Here is a 19958-nt window from a genome sequence, read left to right as displayed (position 1 = left end):
TTCCCATCTGCATGTTTAGAGGCAGCCTTTGCCCAGAGCTGAAAGAAAATGGAATCCAAATGTTAAAAAGAAAATTCAGAAACCTAGGAACTCTGCCCAGTGGTCTTAGGTAATGATCAGTGACATTAAGTAGTAACATCCTCGCTTATCTCTCTAACATACTCTACCTATGTTGGCCCCAATACCAGCTTATCTTGTTCATGCATCTTAGACAAATTCTTATACTTGAAAGATCCTAGAGGATCTCTAGAGCTCTGTGGACCATCATTGAGACTCACTGAGAGATAACTTGGCGTCTAATGAAACAAGGACTCCTTGTAGTGTAACAAGGACTGTAACAGAAGCAATCCTTATGTTTTAATTTCCTCTGATTTGTGTTGCAGGTCATGCTTACTGTGAGAACTGGTTACGTGCACAAATGCTCTGTTTCTATTACAACTCCAGAAAAATCACTTCAAAGCACGTTCACTATAGTCTCGTACAGTGTAGCCTCTCCTAGAAAGTAAGCCAACAAGGGTATCAATAACTACAGAGTGGATCTGTTCCTCACATAACCCTTGTTGCTATGGTAGTGTACCCATTTATTGTGTGTGGAATGCCATTCCTTGCAGTGATCTGTATAGCTTGAGTTTTACCTCAGTGATCCCTCTGTCAGAGGGTTTTATCCTTTTTACTCAGCTAGAAACAAATAGACACAGCATAGCGTCTTGTATTGGTAAAGATTCTTCACAATTTGCCAACATTCTGATGAATTTAGTTGCTGAAAAATATAACTGGCTATCCAGAAATGGGTAAATTGCACTCCACAATCATTCATCAAGGATCTTAGAAATATTTCAGATCCCCACTTAGCTAGGTTGTTTCCTTTCTAATTGGATTTGGAACAGATATAAAAGGTTGGTTATGTCAGGTTTGGGGTAAAGTGAAGAAATAGCAGGCTTTGCAAATGCCTCCATTTCATCCGTACACACATATGGTGTTACAAAGCCTATTTCTGCATGAAGAGACAGCCACACAGCCCCTCTGACAATTGTTATCGAGACTGAATGACACTCACTTTTTATCAAGCCTCTTCCCTGAGTTATTGAAGCCTCCCATAATATCATTAAGTAAGTAAACATTGCCGCACATAAAGCTCTTGCTATTATTGTGGAAAATAACAAGCAGCTCTCATGAGCTTGCACAGAAACTGTGGGTGTCAACATCCCTTTCACAAAAGCAGCATATCCACGCTATTTCATTTTATCTCGACACCTAGACTCATGGAGAGATAGACTATTTCCTTTACATCTATTGGCAAATTTTCTTTCTAATAACTGCTGAAAACTTCACTCCAGTAAGCAGTTAGTCCTGCTGGTTGAAGAAAATAGATACATTATCTGAGGTAATAGATAAGTCTCATTAAGAAGATGGAATAGACTAATTCCCAGCATATCTCCCAGGCATGGGAAAGCTAAATTGTGAAATAGAGCAATAACACATCAATTATCCTTCCTGCACGGAATTACATGAGTCTCACTGCTACATAGCATATTATGTAATTTTTTATAAATAACCATTTATATCAGAGTATCTCTGTTTGCTGCCTCATAAAAAAAGACAGCTGTCCTTCTATTCAGATAAGACTTATTCCTCAGACTACCTAAGGAATCCAAGTATTCTATTTAAAATATATGTTCCTACTTATTAACATATGCCCAAAGAGTGAGTATTTAGTATCAGCCTAAAAACAAGTGCTACACATCTGATGATATTACACTTTGAAAGAAAATTGGCTCCTACCAACTAAAGTAAAGCTAGCTATTGGCATTCAGAATAAAGGTTTTAGAGATCTTGTGTTGAATAATGATTTGTAATCAGTTTCAGTAGTTTCTCAGTTTTGTCATATCAGATTATCATATGTGAATTACTTGAAAACAATTTCATTTCTTGAGCAATTCAAATATCGTCCTCACGCTTGTTTACACAATTAATGTTTATTTGCAAAGGTTTTTTAATATGATTATAACATCCCCAACACAGAAATTTCACATCATAGGAGTTAATGGAAGTTTATAAATGAAAACTTTGTTTAATAAAGTAAATGATAAAGCAGAGGGCTTACTTGTTTTCATTTGTGGACTATGTAATGAAAACAAGATAATGACAAAAGAAATGCTTTGCAAATTAGAAAGTGATATTTTAAAGAAGAAAGATATTTGTATGTATCCAAGTTTTTAAAAACACCTTAAATATTGATAGGGAGAAGAAGAAGCATAAATTCTGCAGGTTCTGAGTCTGAGACCAGTTCTATCCCAAACATCATTCAGAGAGAAAAAGGAGAGAAATTCCAGAATTGGAAAGGCAACTGAATAGGAAAGTTGTTCCTAAGTGACAGCCATACTCTGAAATCAGGACACTTGCTACTGTGCTTTGTTTCACAATCCATGCGTATTAGTCAGCCGGGGCTGCTGTAACAAAATACCACAGACTGGGTTGCTTAATCAACAGAAGCTTATTTCTCGTGGTTCTGAAAGCTGGAAGTCCCAGATCAAGGTGCCTACAAGGTAGGTTGCATTATGAGGCTTCCTAGACAACATTTACTCCAAAGGCTGTCACTATACTGCACATCGTTCCAAAACCAAAGTTTGGTGACCGTTTTTCACAGTGCCTTTCACTGCCCTTTGGGAATACATAATCACACTGCGGTGGAATCACACAGTAGTGTAATTGCAAATAATCATCCAAGAAAAAGTTCAGGGTTCTTTTTTCCCATTTATAGAAATATAGCATATTCAGGTTCATGATGGAAAGAAGTTAGAAAGTAGAACTCACTGTCTAAAATGTCTTAAATGAAGAGCCTCATCGTTTTTCTGTGGTTCTAGTCACTTTGAGAAAACTTTATGTTACATGACCATCTTAATGCTCTCTACTAAAAAAATTAAAACACTTTTTCAGCAGAGCTGGAATAATGTTAAATATAACAAAATACACCTAAATAGTCTGAATATTTTTTAATCCTTTAGACTTTCCATCTAAATATAGGTAAAACATAGTAAAATTATTTTTTTAAGTTGTTTCCATCTAAATATGGGTAAAACATAGTAAAACTATTTTTTTAAGTTGTACTATTATCAATGATCTAACTCATTTCTGAGAATTTTAATTAACTACACGGAATTTACCCACCAACTTTAATACAAATATACCTTGAGGTTTTTAAAAATATATATCAATGTACAACCTCTAAGTTAGAAGATGTTATTTGCATCATAAAAGAATTCACCAGCTATTAAAGTACCTACTACTAAAACAGGTCTTAGAATAATGAATTCCTTTCATATATTTAAGTTGTTATTCAAACGATCAAAAGTTCAGTGTTTATGAACATATTCATGAGAATGTGTGTTCATTCAAAAGTTTTCTTTTCGGGCTTCCCTGGTGGCACAGTGGTTGGGAGTGCGCCTGCCGATGCAGGGGACACGGGTTCGTGCCCCGGTCCGGAAAGATCCCACATGCCGCGGAGCAGCTGGGCCCGTGAGCCATGGCCGCTGAGCCTGCGCGTCCGGAGCCTGTGCTCCGCAACGGGAGAGGCCACAGCAGTGAGAGGTCCGTGTACCGCAAAAAAAAAAAAAAAAAAAGAAAAGTTTTCTTTTCCATAATCTTCTCTGCACTAGGCTGTACCAATCACAATCCTTATCCACTTACACACAGCACACACATCAAGACCCCACTTATTTTAAGGTTTAGTTGTCAGGCTCAAAGATATGAAAATATTCATAAAAAGTGTACAATATACTAAGCAAAATAAGTTTGACTTTATGACCCTTTTTCATAAACAGGCATTTGAAAGGTCTGCATAAGAAGATTTTTTTATTGCCTGAAGAATGACTGTAAGCAGAGATGATCACTGCCAGTTTCTCACTGCAGAATGAAAGAATTTTTCCCCTTTACTCTATAACCTAAATATCACACTGAGCTTAAGGATGATGCTGACATTTTCAAAGATCACCGAAAGTGTTCTCTTTCCAGTTGCAATTATGCCCTCTATCTCAGTGGGGGCCATTGTCGGGTCTTTTCAGCTCTCTAGCATCTTTCTGGCTTGCCTTCATTATCCTGATTATCTATTCATTTGCTGCCCCAGCACTCATTTTATGAAAGATCATGTCTGCCATTTCTATAATGAGTGCTTGACTTTTACTGCCAGCATAAACACATAAAATATACAATAATTAAAGTTTACTAGTCACCAAAGTCTTGAGATCCGTCACGTTGCTAATTTGATTTTTCAAGCAATTGCTTCTCTGTGAACAAGGCTGATTTTGCCCCCTTCGGCAGTGCGAGACTTGGGATGGAAGGAGATGACTCTAACCTAGAGAGAACGATTTGAATGGGTACCATACATGTCAACTTTAAGGTTCGTCTTCAACCAAGTAACTTATCTATAAAGTATGATGACTCTTAGCACCAACAAAAATCTCATCAATATTTGAACGTAAAACTTCTTTTGTGTTAAAGTTTAAATAATGCACAGTTTTCAAAATAGCTACATGTTGTTCAATAAGTATCGTACCCTTTACGGGCTATCATTTAAGGAAAATTTTCATCGGGCTAATGACTATGGAAGTCTGCATAACATAAGTTGAAACTTCACACCATGTTGACTTACACTGAGTAAGGACTGACTTATTTTGAACACACTGCCTCGTTCTGATAACATTGGCAAAGTCCCCAAAGCGCCTCAGGATAATGAATTCATCTGACGTTTACTGTAATCGCAGACAGATTAATGAGCTCATGTGATATTCATGTGGCTCTCTAGGGACATCAGGATGTGTTCTACGAAGTGTAATGTTTGTAAATGGATACAATGGAATACATGTTATCCAAGGAACTTGAGTAGTCAATTCCTCAGCGAATAAAGTACCAGGAAATAAAGAGGCTGCTTCCAATTATACTGGTTTTCTTTAGGGATGCCAGACATCTTGATGGCATATTCAAAAAAAGTACAGGAGCCAGAAGACCTGGGTTTGAGAGCTGGCTGGATCTCTTACCAGCCTTGCAACCTTGGGAAATTTTCTTCACCTCTCCGGCTCAATCTCCTCAGTTTTAAAATGAGAACTTAATAACATCAGTCTTCTTAAAGTCTCAGACAAACATATAAGGAGTAGGGTGGGGGGAGTGATCAATCAATCATCCAATCAATCACTATAATTCCTTCCTCACAAGGTTATTTTAAGAAGTAAATCAAATGATATGCAGTGTTTTTGATAAATGCTTTATAAACTTTGCAACATTATGCATGCATTTATTATTGTTATTCCTTTGGAAAATAGGTCTTCTGGATAAAGTTTACACTTGATTTCCCATACACAGAAAAACGAATGCCTTAGTTACTGCATAAGGCCATGGATCACTGTTTTCTTAATAAGAAAACCAGATCTGACCAATTGAAGATTTTATCAAATTATATTCTTCAAATTAGAAAGTGAGATATCGGGTTTGAAGCAAGACAGGAAGCTTCTTTTTTATGCAAGTCCCTGTATGTGGCAGTCTTCAACAGTAACTGAGCTTGTAATTAAATCAAGCCCTGTTGATTTGGCCCTGTAGTGGGGAGGTGGGCAGGTCATTTCACCTCACCAGGCAGGAGTTAAATATGAACTCACCGCCCAGACCCCTTCCAGTCATGCTGTGATTCTCATTAATCATCTATAGTAACTCTTTACCAACCCTGAAAAACTTCTTATTAGTGTACAATACTTCTAGACATGTATAATTAAAAACCACTTTTATATCTTTTGACTAAAAGAGATAACACCTTTCCTGCCTCATTCAATTGTCTTACCCATTCTTAGTGAATCATAGTCACTTCCCTGGTATTTCTTTTAGTGGTATAGTATCTGTTCGTATCCTTTTGATGTCAAAATACAGCTTCCATTCCTGGAAAATGACCCAGCAAATACAGACCTCAGAAAACAAATACTACCTGATCTTGAATAATTAAGGCAGTTACTCTTGGAACATGGGTGGTCCCAATTTCAGAATAAATGTCCAGATGCATGTTTTAGGATAATCAGAAAACCAAGGATATCCAAAATTCACTTGAATTATTATACTCTCATTGTTGATATACAGTGTGTATGTCCAGTTCTTCCTCAAAATGGCCAAATACAAAATCAACATGATAACTCTGTACTCATTTAAAGGCACACATAGGCATTACTCTAGTTTTAAAACAGACTCTGATGCTTTTTTTTTTTTTTTTGCGGTACGCGGGCTTCTCACTGTTGTGGTCTCTCCCGTTGCGGAGCAGACGCGCAGACTCAGCGGCCATGGTTCATAGGACCAGCCGCTCCGCGGCATGTGGGATCTTCGCAGACCGAGGCACGAACCCGTGTCCCCTGCATCGGCAGGCGGACTCTCAACCACTGAGCCACCAGGGAAGCCCGACTCTGATGCTTTCTAATGATGTGACTTTGGCCAAGTCACTTAAGCCCCTCTGATCGTCTTTGTCATCAGTGAAGTGGAAGCTTGTTGACCTCATGGAGTTATTTGCTATGGGATTTCTAATGTAGTCAGCAACTAGAGCCATCAGACCAAACTTGGCTTGGGCCTGTTTCTGTAACTACAAAGGCAGGGTTGAGTAACTGCAACAGAGACAATGTGGCCCTCAAAGTCTAAAGCATTGACTGTCTGGCCCCTAACAGAAAAGGTTTTCTGACCCCTGCTCTAAAAGGGGATACTTGTGAACTGATATGAAATGCCATATTCACCTATATGATTTTAAGCAATCTCAGTGGATTGGATTTAAGTAAATGGCATTTGGCTCAAGTAACTGGAAGAACTAGTTAAAAGTTCAAATTAAACAAAAGAAATAGCTTCTAATAGCCTCCTTTGGGCTATTTGGTATTACGGAGGTATTAGATGTCATCAATGAATAGTTGTTGTGTCTAATACTCCTAACTGATCATTTAGAGATTTTACTCAAGGAAACAAAAAACAACTGATGCCTGGTTCACAAGAAGTTGATAGAATTTTTTTTTACAACTCTGATGTTGAAGTAGTGGTAACAGGCATGCCAATCAGAGGGCCAGCACTTAATCAAACGCTAAATCTGAATCTTTGAGAAGTGTTTTTGCTTCAGTCTAAGTTTACCTAAATTTTCCAAGACCAAAATGAAAGCAGTGATGAGTGAATGAAAAACCTTTTAAGCTGACATTTTTCTGAAAATCCTCTGCGTGCTATTATTAATTCTTCCTCAGTAACCATGGAGAGGAAAATCTTGTGAGCACCCAGCAAATGAATTTAATAATGTGGGTATTCCAGGTCAAAATAGATCCACTCGCTGTGTCAAAAAATACTTTTTTTTCAGTTATTCCCAAATTTCTTTCTGGGTGACAAGCAACATTAACATTACTAAGAGACTCCTAAATATCTGTTTAATTTGGTTACATAAAACTCATAAGTATGTAACACATACATGTTTCTGAGATGTTAAAATAATGTATTTTCATCCTCACCAATCCCTACCTCTGAGTTGCCTCAGTGCTTCCAAACTGAAGAAATGCCTGGAGGTCTCAGATCATAGAGTTTTTATCATTTTGTAGCTAAAATTCCCTTTTACTCTGACAGGCCAAGAAGTTTGAAGACCTGGTGGGTAAGAAGGATATCCAGGAAAGAAAAGGAAAGCTACCCCTCTTCTGGCCAGAGGTTTCCAGTGGAGGGCAAGGGATGGGAGATGGGCAAGAGAAGAGACAGACGTTAGGGAGATTAAAAGCCACAAGGGTAGAAGGCCTGATGTTTCTCTTCCCATTAGCTTTTCTGAAGGGAGCTCCCTGGGCCCACCAGCATTTGCACCAACAAAGAAGGCCTCAGATAGTTGAGAAGCTAGGGCCGCACATCGGGAAAAAGCAAAGAAAGGTTCAATCTTCATTCCCAGGCCTCCCTTTCTCCCAAGTGGTAGGAATCCTGAGGTAGACCACATGGACCACCCTTGGGACCCTCAGTGAGTGACAAGGTGACACTGTAGTAGTGTCTAAAGGGCTACAGAATAGTCAGGGGCTGGATGAAGAAAATGCTAGAAGCTGAGAAAGGTGTACAACACCTCAGAGGTCAGGTTAGCCGGGAGGAGGCCACAGGCCCTATAGAAGCTGAGAAAGACACTAGCCGAGTTTAGCAGACTTAATGCCTCTGCCAACTTTAGTAGCAGATAGTGTCTAAGGGCTGGGCCCAGGCCCAAGCAACCTCAAAGGAGACCTGCCAGAGCAGATCCAAGGACCAGCAAGAGGCCAGAGCTCCCCGCACCAAACACCCACGTAGGAGACATAATGTCGTCCTCCGTAAATCCTGATGCCATCATGGAAAAGAGCAAGGGAAACAGGGAGGAATCAAAAAGGTGGAGTAACTGGTTCAAGTAAATTGAGCTAAAGCTAGAGACATGTTAAATTATTAGAGCAGATTAAATTTTAAATTGTAGAGCTAATTTTAGTTTGGTTCCCACTGCTCAGCAGGCCCATTCCTCCTGAGGAGAATCAATTACGTTCTAGAGAAAAGCTACATTTTCTTTGTACACCCAAATTGTAGTAGGAATAAATTTGCAATCACACTACAATTATATCATGTGGTTGGGGGAAAAGATATTGATGACAATTTTACTCGGAGTCTAACAGATCTCTGAAACGAAAAGAGATAGGTCTTCTCCAAAGAGTTACATATTAGAGGCTGTGTAGAGTAACAGAGGGAAAAGTATCGGGGGACAGACCTGAGTTCCAGCCCCAACTCAACTATTTACTCTGTATCAGTCACTAAGAGAGTCATTTAATCTCTACAGCAGTGCTTCCCAACAGTTGTGTCCTAGATGATGTACTAGAATATTGCTAAAATATTGATCCCTTCAGCCCTCAGAACAGCCAAGGCAGGGCCTGCGGTGGCTGGAGCCCTGGCATTTCACCTCTGGCTGCAGAGAGCCTCTGATTACCCTAGCGTGGTGCATAAATTATTTTTTGTGTCGAATGTGATGATTTGGAGGAATTATTGTTCTCTCTGATTCAGTTTCCTCATCCGTAGATTGAGTGGAGGGAAGTAGAGAGAATAAATGATGTCTTCAGTCTTTTTATTCTAGTAGTTTGTGCTTCTGTGAACATGAGGGGGAATTCCAATTGCAAAAGAATCACAGGAATCCCTACATACATGGTCTAAAATAAGGAATCCCTGCCCTTATTATTTTTTTTAATTTCTGATTACCCCTAAATTCTTTCTCAGCAGAAGCAACTAAAAAGTCAGCTGGCCTCTAACCAGTATCTTTTTCTAAAGCTCAGCAGGAATTTAAGTGTAAGAAAATTAACAAAATTAAAAAGGACCCTATAGACTGCTAATTCAAAGCCAAAATCAAAGTTACCTATGTGGGATTAGAAATTTGCATCCATCTTTCAGCAACCTGCTTTTTCATAAATAAATTAATTTGAAAATCAGATTCTAGAGTAGTGATTAAGGATGGTAGGTGATCAATAATTAATGTAATTCTAACACATAAATGAGGCTTTATCTTCAAAGTAAGTAAAAAGCTTTTCAAGATAAACGCCTCAAACCTGTTGAATATTTTTATTTGAATATGAAGGAAGGATCCTTTGCCTCCATGCTCCTTTCCCCTGAAAGTTGCTCATTTCTATCAATAAAGAATTTAATGCAGGCAGGATTGATCTATTAGCCATTTTCAACTTGAAGCTAGGTTTTTATGGACTTCTAAGATTTTGCTGTTCAGTGAGATTACAAATGTTTTAATACTTCTGGACAAAAGAAGGAAATGCAGTGTTTTGTCAGTGAATCATGAATCATTCACTGACTCATCTGGGAATAGAATTCTCCATTAAGAAGTGTGTACCAGAGGATTCCCTGGTGGCGCAGTGGTTGAGAGTCCGCCTGCCAATGCAGGGGATGCATGTTCGTGTCCAGGTCCGGGAAGATCCCCCATGCCGCGGAGCGGCTGGGCCCGTGAACCATGGTCGCTGAGCCTGCGCGTCTCCGCGATGGGAGAGGCCACAACAGTGAGAGGCCCGCGTACCGCAAAAAAAATGTACCAGAACAGGTGCAGAGACAGAATGGTTGTCACACATGCTGACAATAATAATTCTAGCTTTTGAGTTTTGGTAGCCTACTAAGTGCTAAGCAATGAACAAGATGCTTTTGTTTATGGCCTCATTAATTCTCGCCATAACTCTCCACAGTAAGGGTATAATCACTCTGGGGTAAAATGGTAGGAATTTTTCTGACTACACTCCAAAAAGAGGTTTTACACTTCCAGTTGTGCATCACAGTCTAACATCCAACTTTGTTTCTAATAGTTAAAGTGTTTACAGCACCAAGAAGTTTATACTTTAACGTTTCAAACCCACAGGTTAACCGTAACACGTTGCTCTCTATGAGCAAAGACTGCCATCTTGTGGACGTTTCACATATAACAAAAACAATCATTCCATGGGACTAGAATTTTTCTTTGTACACGTTAAGAATTTTGCAGCTAGCTTTTTGCATTGTTACACACACACACACACCAGTGCTGCTTATAATTAAAAGGCAAATCTTTCCTTTAAGTGCAATTAAGTCTCATTTAAACATGCCAGAGCTTTTGAACCTTTGAAAAAAGAATCTCATTAATTATAAGGATTCATCCCATTATTCTTTAAGGCAGTGAATTAGATTTTGCTAAACTTTCTCTATCTGAACCTTAAATAGCTTTTTTATATAATAAAAAGGAGGGTGTAGTAAGACCTTTCTGATGGAATTTCCAGGGAGCATTCGATTGTGTGGCGAAAGTTTATAGCAGAACTCTGGGCTTAGAGAACACTTTCATTTCCTTCCAACCCTTGTATTCCATGCCAGCCTGTGTTCCCGGAATTTTTTGTGGGCTAGTCAGAGTTTGACTGAGGAATCCTATGGCCCAATTTCTTTGTACTGATATATCCCCAAAGATGAGGTCTCCTGCAGTGCCTCAATCACCTGTGCTTCATGAGATCGACCATATAAAGACATCTTTGTGACGTGATGATACTTGAAAGCACATAGAGAAATCTCTTTTCTTTTTCCCTTCAAAAACTCCTACCACCAACTTGCTGAACCTAAAAATTTACAATTAAACACACTCTTTGGCCCTTTACCATTTACGGCCTTTGGCCATTTAAGGCCCTTTACTCCTATGAGAATCAAAATGGGTGACACAGAGTATGTGTACTTCAATGACTATTTTTAAAACCAAATTATTTTCCAGGTGTAGAAATAATAAGGACACATCGTAAGTGGTACCAGATACGACCGAGAAGAGAGAGTAAGCAATAATCATTTCCTGAATGAACATGTGAACTAATGAAAGAATAAATTAGCATGAACTGAGGGTATTGAAATGATTTCAGTGTTGCCCAGGCCATTCTGGCTGAACGTACAGTTGTGGTTTAACATAAATTTTGTACCCAAGGAAATGCCTTACATGAAATCACTCTTTAGATGTTTATTGAATGAATAGATGAATAGGAGGGAATGCAACAAATAAGAAAATAGCATAATAATAAGAAAAAAGTAGAATCTGAGGATAGAGTTCATTTACCAAAAACTGTATTGAGCGTATTCAATCAATAAATATGTGGCTGCTCTGTGTTAGGAAGCATGGAAGATAATGAGTACATATTCTAGAAAGAGAAACAGACATTAATCAAGTAACCACAGATAGTAATAAGTGATGAGTGCAATGAAGAAAAACTCTTCCACTTCCACAGACAGTGACCAATACAGTGTGGCAAGAATAGGAGGACAGGGAAATCTGGGAGCTCATTTTGTGCCCAGATATATTCTCATTTAGAAGATGCTGCGTAGTCTCCTTTTATTTTTACATGTACCTATAAATTCAAATTTAAGAAGAATTCTTTCTTTTAGGGTTGACTATATTTTTTGTTTCTAGATATTCAGTGGTGCCCTGACTAGCTAGATCTTTAGGTAGGCAAATACCTACAGGGTTGGTTTCCTAATGTTATCTGAATGGTATTCATGGATAAGCCAAGCAAGCGACTTTGATGCTGTGATTATGTATGCGTGTGATGGTGCCACACATGCCCACGAGGAGTTGCTCCTTTTGGCTCAAGGCACTATTTCTCAAGTGTATTCCTCAAAATTTTAGTTCCACGTGTTATTAATATATGTTATTTGGGGAGAAAAACAAGGAAAGGGGAATGAAAGACTAATTTGGGAAATGCTGAATCAAACAGTCATACAAATTTTCTTTTCCACAGGTCTTCTCAAAGCCTTTAATAGGCTGCCTTTTTTGGGTAAATTTCCAAGAGGGTGTTTCTCAAAGTTGATGCCCACAGGACCCTTTTTTTGCAGAAGGCCTCTGTACTAGTGTCCCTTGGAACACACTTCTGGAAATGCAAATGACTTTATCTGGATAGGGCTGGGATAAGGGTGAAATGTAATCTGTTAATATTCATAATCATTTTAGTAAAGTCAGTTAATCAAATTTACTGCCCTTTTTGAACAACACACTGAAGGAACAGAACTTTAGACCAATCAATTTCATGGGAAAGACGTCCAAGTTGTGATGGAGGCTCCAGTGCACTGCTGGTCCTGGAATGTCAGCAGGGGGCGCTAGGGGAGAGGCTGCGGGAATACCCAAAGGTAGATGACAGGGACGTGTCAGAAAGAGAAAGACAAATATCATGATCTGTCTCATATGCGGAATCTAAAAAAAAAAAAAAAAAAAAAAATACAAAGGAACTTATTTACAAAACAGAAACAACTCACAGACTTTTAGAACGAACTTATGGTTACCAGGGGAAAGGGGCAGGGGGGATAGATTGGGAGTTTGGGGTTGACCTGTACACACTGCTATATTTAAAACAGTTAACAAACAAGGACCTACTGTATAGCACAGGGAACTCTGCTCAATACTCCGTAATAACCTAAATAGGAAAAATATTTGAAAAAGAATAGATCCATGCATACGTATAACTGAATCACTTTGCTGTGCACCTGAAACTAACACAACATTGTAAATCAACTATGCTCCAATATCAAATAAAAGTTAAAAAAATAAAGACTAACTCCCCATCATAGCCCCGAGGGCTAGTATTACTATTGTTTAACTCTGGTTAAATGTTGATTATCATTGAACTCATAGACACGTGGATGACATGAAACAGGTAAAAAAAGGTAAATACATCACTGAAAGTGAGTTATTTACTCCTTCCAGATAGGCTTAGTTCTCCTCTGTAAAGTTTTAAGCAGTCTCTCCCTAAATAATCCAAGAGCTGGGGCAAGAGTGCAAATATGGGTCTACATATGCTAAGTGTAACTGTGTAAAACTTATAAATCAAGCTAAACATTGTTAAGTAAAATATGTTTTATCCTCTTATCTTGACAAGTATACCTTCATGACCCCAAGGGAGCCAGGTTTGAGTCTCTAACTGGTGACCAGCTAGGAGGTCTGCACTGACCCAGTGGCACTGGGGGTCAGCCTTCCACCTCCGGCTCTGTCCACACAGCGAGGGTCTCGCACACAGAGGTGTGTGCGCCTGAGCTTGCATGTCGAATTGTCCACACCCCCCAAACCCCACCCTAGAGACCTGTGTGCACCCATGGCTGTGAGATCTGCTCTCAGAAATCATACACAGGAATAGGCTTTTATGAGTCCTGGACGGGCAGGCACTCTGAGCTGTCTGGCCAGGAAATCCTAGGGAACCGTGGGGATGGTGTGCACTCTGGACAGGCTCATGACCTTGGCCCTGACCATTCTCGCTCTGTGAGAAGGGGCACAGCTGGAGGAGGGCCAGAAGCAGGCAGGTCTTAGGTAGAGCCCAAAGAGTGTTTGGAACTGAGAATAAAGCCTCTCTGAAAATCCTACGTTGTAAAAGCTGCAGTCTTTGCAGTTATCCCCAGGCTCTGGGAGTGAATAAAAGAAGGTATTTCTTATTTGAATGTGACCACTTCTGAAAGCCTCTGGTCAACTTTTCTTCTTGTTCTCCAAGGTAAGATTATTTCCCCTTTGGCATTAAAAGGAAACTAGATCAGTTGTGTGAAAAACCCAAAATGATGTATTTTATCAACTTCAAACTTGTCCCAAGGCTTTCTTCCACACTGTGTTAAATAATAGAAGTCTTTTTAATTGAATTTCTTTGTGTGTAGCATATGCTGGGCGACATTATGCCAGCATCTCGCTCTAAGCAGCAAAACGTTCTTCATAAAAGCATTAAGATCCAGAGAGTCATTCTGCATGTAGGGAAGGAACACAGAACTGCAGCAGCTTGAAACCACATAAAAACAGTGCCTCTGAAATGTAATTGTAAAAACACGTTGCAAGAAACCGGCTTTGAGGGTAATATTTAGGATTATAGAATGAAAAAAAAATAGAAGAGGTGGGGGAAGACAAAAGGGAAGCAGGGAGGGAGGGATGTAAGAAAGGAGGCAGGACGGCATCGTGGCACAAGTCTGTCTAAAGAATCACTGCAATAATGTTTTGTGTGTCCTCGCATTCCACCTGCAGGCTAATCTATATATTCATTTCCCCTTGACATCCACCATCCTTTAGAGACAGGGTTATTAATGGATATGTTGTGGACTGAGGCAATAACTATGTCTGTAATAACACATGATTGTGTGCTTTACCCCAAGGATCCTGGAGCTTCAGCAGAATGGTGACATGGACATCCTGAAGCACAAATGGTGGCCCAAGAATGGCCAGTGTGACCTGTACTCCTCAGTGGACACAAAGCAGAAAGGAGGTGCCCTGGACATAAAGAGCTTTGCAGGGGTTTTTTGTATCCTGGCTGCGGGGATCGTCCTCTCCTGCTTTATAGCCATGCTGGAGACGTGGTGGAACAAGAGGAAAGGCTCCAGGGTCCCATCAAAAGAGGTACTTGAATGAAAGCTTCAGCGCCATGTTGAGCCCTCAAGTAGGCTGTGCTTCCAGGGAGGATAATCACAGGGAAGGGGATAATGGGTTGGGGGTGGTCTTTGTTTCTTCTTTCCTTGAAGAGTGAAAATACACTTGTGAAATGTAAAAATTGGTAAGACCAATACCAATTTTCATTTTAAGACATCCCAGATCCATGAAGAGGAGACGATCATGTTTGAAAGACTGACAATTTCATGAGCCATAATGGGCCTTGAAATTCTCCCAAATCTCAGGATAGACCTTAAGTCCATGATTTTTTTAAGGGCTGTGATTCCCTTGACCAGTTCACAAGGATGCTTATCATGTTAGTTCAAATAGTTGTTTAACTTATAGGTAGATTACTTGTGTCTCTGAGATTCGGCCTAAGAAATGCAGTGTTACAGTAAAATAATCAGAGTTTTCTCTTCATCCCCAGGGACTGCTTCCCTCTGTCTGTATGTAGACCTATAGAAGTGATCATGTTTTTATAGCTCTTTAATGACTCTAGGCTTAACAAATCCACACGGTGGAATCATCTAGAATTCCATAGTCCTCCTTTTCTCATGAGTCAGCTTAACTCCAGGGCCATATTAAAATTTTTCCAGAGCTTTGAAAGAATAATTTCAGAGTTATATATATCTTTTAAAGTGCCCTGTGCCTTATTTTCATCCAGAAAAAAAAAATGTGTGTTTATCAGAGACTATCTGAAGTTAAAAATAAACTACTTGATTTATTTATCTTATTTCCAGTGGACCAAAAAGGTGAAAAAAATTTTATATAATGAAATCATATTCACTAAAGCTTCACAGATTGAAACGAAAACGACCTGAATTTGCTGAATGATTTGACTTTCTAGATAGTTTCAAAGAACAGTTTTGAACTTTCTATAACTAGACCTTGGCCAACTGACGCCTAAGCAGATCCTGAGAGGATCTGCTTTACAGCACAAATAAAAATGACTTCTCATTTGCATATGAATTATTGCATGCTAATGTATTCTTTCAAACAAAATGTTTTCTAAAGTTGTCTGAGGATTCTTTCCTACCACCTTATATGCAAAATTGATCAGCACCATTTATAAGGAAAAGCTTGGCTTAGCGAAGATAAATCTTAGCTTCCTACCTGTCTGAGTGATCATACAGTCTAAATTAGTGGAGTATAAACTAAAAATTAATCAGGTTTTATTGTAGTGTTTTTTTTATGGAATAAACTTCTGGTATCTCTACTGACATTGATTCAATGCAAAAGACCACATTAATGCAACATTATAGCCAAGGCTTCATATTCTCAAAAATCTGGAAATTAAGGACTCCCCAAGCTCCTTACATTTTGAATTACTATATATGATATTACATTTTTGCATTATTATATCTGTTGATGGATGACTATATTATAGTTGCTGTGGGAACCGTAAAATTTTATCTTTCAACCCTTTAATATCTCAGTGATAATATTGCATTAATGGATATTTTTATTGGATTTTGAAATGAGAAAGGAGAAGGAAAAAAAGTGATGCACATCAAAATATTTTTCACTGAGGTGCACTATAATTGCACAATGAAAAAAATACATCCTCCATTCTAATTCATAGCAGCTAATCCAGATCGTATGAACAAATATTTCCTCCTCTTATGATTAAGATATTTTTAAATCCTCATAAATTTAATTTATTGAACTTGATGATAAATAAGGCTGATGCAAAGGACAATTTTCTTTCCTGCCACTTTTATTTTTCAAATAGTGGGCTTTAATGCTCACTTCTAGTGAAAATCCTAAGGGATTTACGAATTAGTTTCAACTCCAGAAATGTAAGGTTTTACACTCTTTTTCTTCATTAAGCACCTTCTTACTAAGACTCTATTAGTGTAGCTCAAAGCGTCTTTGATCTAGAGGCCATTTAGCATTAACGTGGCCCTAAACTGAAGCTGTCACTCACACATCATGGCTTGAAGGGGTCTCTAAAGGCTCCCGTGCTGACCTCACAATATTGCCTCATTCAGGTACTAGATAGCTTGAGTGTATGAAGTCCCTCAATCAGAAACTGATTCTCTTGTGTTGAATGTTGCTTTCTGTAAACAATCTCACATATTTCTAGCCTAAAGAGAAATAACACTTTAACAGTCACTAACACTTTAGTGTGAACTAGCATATCAACATATTGTATCACTTAATCTCCAAGAATGGAAAGTTAAGTTTAGGAGCAAGTAGTGAAAGGAACAAAAACACAACTTGGAATGAGACACCCTGAAAAACGAGGAAGCATGCCTAAAGAAGAGGTGGGGAGGGGATGCGTGGCCAAAACCATACTTACTATGTGTATAATTTTGCCTGGGTCTGTCTCTGCTCTTGTATAAGGCAATCTCCCATCTACTGCTCCCATATTTTGTAGTTGCATGTGGCATATGCTCCTTTTAGAACTTTTATTGCAAGAAAAGTATAGATAACCTTATCTCAGAATCCTATCGGTACCCCCAGAACCTAGCACAGTGCTTGGCTCATATTAGGTGCTCAATAAATATTTGTTAAATGAATAAACCCCAAAGTTCAGTTCATTACCTATCATGTTTGCTGAACTACTTTTTTTTTTTTTTAACCATGAAGCTAGTACTGATGAGAACCTTATCTTCTTTTTCTTCATCTCCAGGATGACAAGGAAATTGACCTGGAGCACCTCCATAGACGTGTAAATAGCTTGTGCACAGATGACGACAGCCCCCATAAACAGTTTTCCACCTCGTCAATTGACTTGACCCCTCTGGACATTGACACTTTGCCAACACGACAAGCACTGGAGCAAATCAGTGATTTCAGGAACACTCATATTACCACAACAACCTTTATCCCAGAGCAGATCCAGACTCTTAGCCGTACACTGTCAGCTAAAGCTGCCTCTGGTTTCGCTTTTGGCAACGTGCCTGAGCACCGAACTGGCCCTTTTAGGCACAGGGCACCTAATGGGGGCTTTTTCAGGAGTCCTATAAAAACAATGTCATCTATTCCTTATCAACCAACTCCTACCCTGGGGCTCAATCTGGGTAATGATCCAGACCGAGGCACCTCCATATGAGTACCCAACAAAATCTCTTCACTGTTTCTTTTGTAGGACTCCCTTTGCAAGGAGCGACTGTAATATTGTGGGACTAACATGGATGTAACATTTTTTTTTTAATCAGGAGTATTAGTAACAGTTCTAGTTCTTTCTCTCTACCTTCTCCCTCCTCTCTCTCTTGATCCTCTGTTTCTTTCTCTTTTTCTTCCCTCTCTTCCTGGACATTTCTCTCCACTTTTTTTCATTACTCAATTTATTCCCCCAGAAGGTAGTATACTAGGATCCTATTAGTCTGCTTTTCATATACTGTACTTCAAGTATAGGAAACGTGCACTGAGTATACTAACAGTATATGCAGGATTAATTTTACATAAAGGCCTCTTCTGTAACATTTCTCTATTTTTAAAAATATAATTGCAATAACTTCAGTCTTTTTACATTCTTCTGCTGCATCCATACAATGCTCCACTGCTGTTGAGTGTCTTTTAACTGTGGGCCAAAGGCAACCCCTGCAGTGTTTATAGAATAATTTAAAGACCATTCAGGCCACATAATATGAGAATGCAATTTTGTAGGATTACAAAAAAGCCATTAATATGCCAGTCAAGACTACAGTTAAAACTACTCTTGCACTGCAACAGTGCATATGACCTTTATGTGATTGTACAGTATGAAAAGTTTTTTCTTATGTACAGTAAACTTTATCATATGGCAGCAGCCTCTACTGTGTTAAATAAATTAGTATCTCATATATACATATATATGCACCTATATAATGTGTATATATATTCAAAGGAGGCCATTGCTATTGCAATTCATTTAATAAAGCTTTAGTTTAAAACGAAAGTGTTGTATACAGGAACTATGTATAGTGCAGGGGGTCTTTTCAGTTAGAAAAGGCAGGTTGCTTTAATGTTATTCTGACTCGCATTGTTTGCCAACAGAGAATATTTTATACTTTTGTTATTAAAACATCCAGGGCGATTTAATATTTGTTCCTAGATGTAACTCATTTGAAGAGATTTTTGCATTTGTTATTCAGCAGTGTATAAAGCTAACCTTGATCATTTTACTTTTAATTAATTATCTAAATGGAAAATGCTATTAGCTGAACCACGTCCACCACAGCACGGGGAGCTCTATACGAGTTTAAATGTAGATCACTGAAGGTTAATAAATTCTCTTCCAAAGCAGTAAGCCAATCAATACAGCTGTAGTTGGGGAGAGATGGGAGCCCTTAAGAAATATTGATGTGGCCTTAATTACTGTCATACATTATCCTAAAGAAGAAAATACAGCAACCATACTGGGCTCTCAACTTCAGCCCCTTTTTTTATTCAGTTCTATTTGGAGGAGTTATGTGTTTTTTACATTAGTGCCAAGTGTATAGAAGGATAACAACAAAAACAGTGCCTCTTTGCGCACAACCCTTTTTAAGGTAGCTTTCTTACCTGTTGGAAATGTAGAATGAACTTTGTTTGTAATCCTTAAATTAAAATGCAGTTAAGTAGGAAGCAAGAACTTATCCTGTGTTTTCACACAGCCATTCACTTATTTTAATCTAATTCATTCCGTGGCTAGGATTGGTATAGGAATCAACCTATGTGATTTGCTTTAGGAGAAATTAAAAAGTATATTCTTAAGGTCTATTATACTTTGATGCTAATTCTGTTCTGGGGAGCATCTTGTCCTGTCACTGTTTTTGTACTAAATCTTCAAATATTGTCTACTGTGTAAGGCAGAAAAATTTCTTATCATGCAAAAACCATTTCGTTTCCAGGGTAACAAGTATCTAAGTGCATGCACAACTTGTTCTCCCTTGTAACATTCATGATCTCATCCACGACTCTGATTTTAAGACAAAAAGTCTTTTCGACAAGCTATATAGGGACATACCAGATGTTGCAGTGATTTTAGCTATCAACAAACTGTTAACCATGTACAATATTTAAAATAGGCCTATTTTGATGTATTGCCTATTATACAAATACACAAACCACTTTTTGGAGGCCTCAG

General features: G+C 38.6%; 1 protein-coding gene across 3 annotated transcripts in view; it reads left to right on the top strand.

Annotated features, from left to right (window-relative positions):
• GRID2 (glutamate ionotropic receptor delta type subunit 2) overlaps positions 1-19958 on the top strand; it is a gene marked incomplete at both ends in the record, with an annotated part of 1386303 nt that overhangs the window by 1335239 nt on the left and 31106 nt on the right. For 2 of the 3 annotated variants that reach the window (XM_079709017.1, XM_079709015.1), the window contains 2 exons: positions 14632-14872; positions 17538-17960. In XM_079709017.1, the coding sequence (XP_079565143.1) occupies positions 14632-14872; positions 17538-17960 (664 nt within the window). Of the gene's footprint in view, positions 1-14631; positions 14873-17537; positions 17961-19958 lie in introns of those variants that run through there. The other variant, XM_079709016.1, reaches the window with a different exon arrangement.

Source organism: Hyperoodon ampullatus, assembly GCF_949752795.1.
Source record: "Hyperoodon ampullatus genome assembly, chromosome: 1".
Classification (NCBI taxonomy): Eukaryota; Metazoa; Chordata; class Mammalia; order Artiodactyla; family Ziphiidae; genus Hyperoodon; species Hyperoodon ampullatus.
This window is presented reverse-complemented; position numbering and strand designations above follow the sequence as displayed.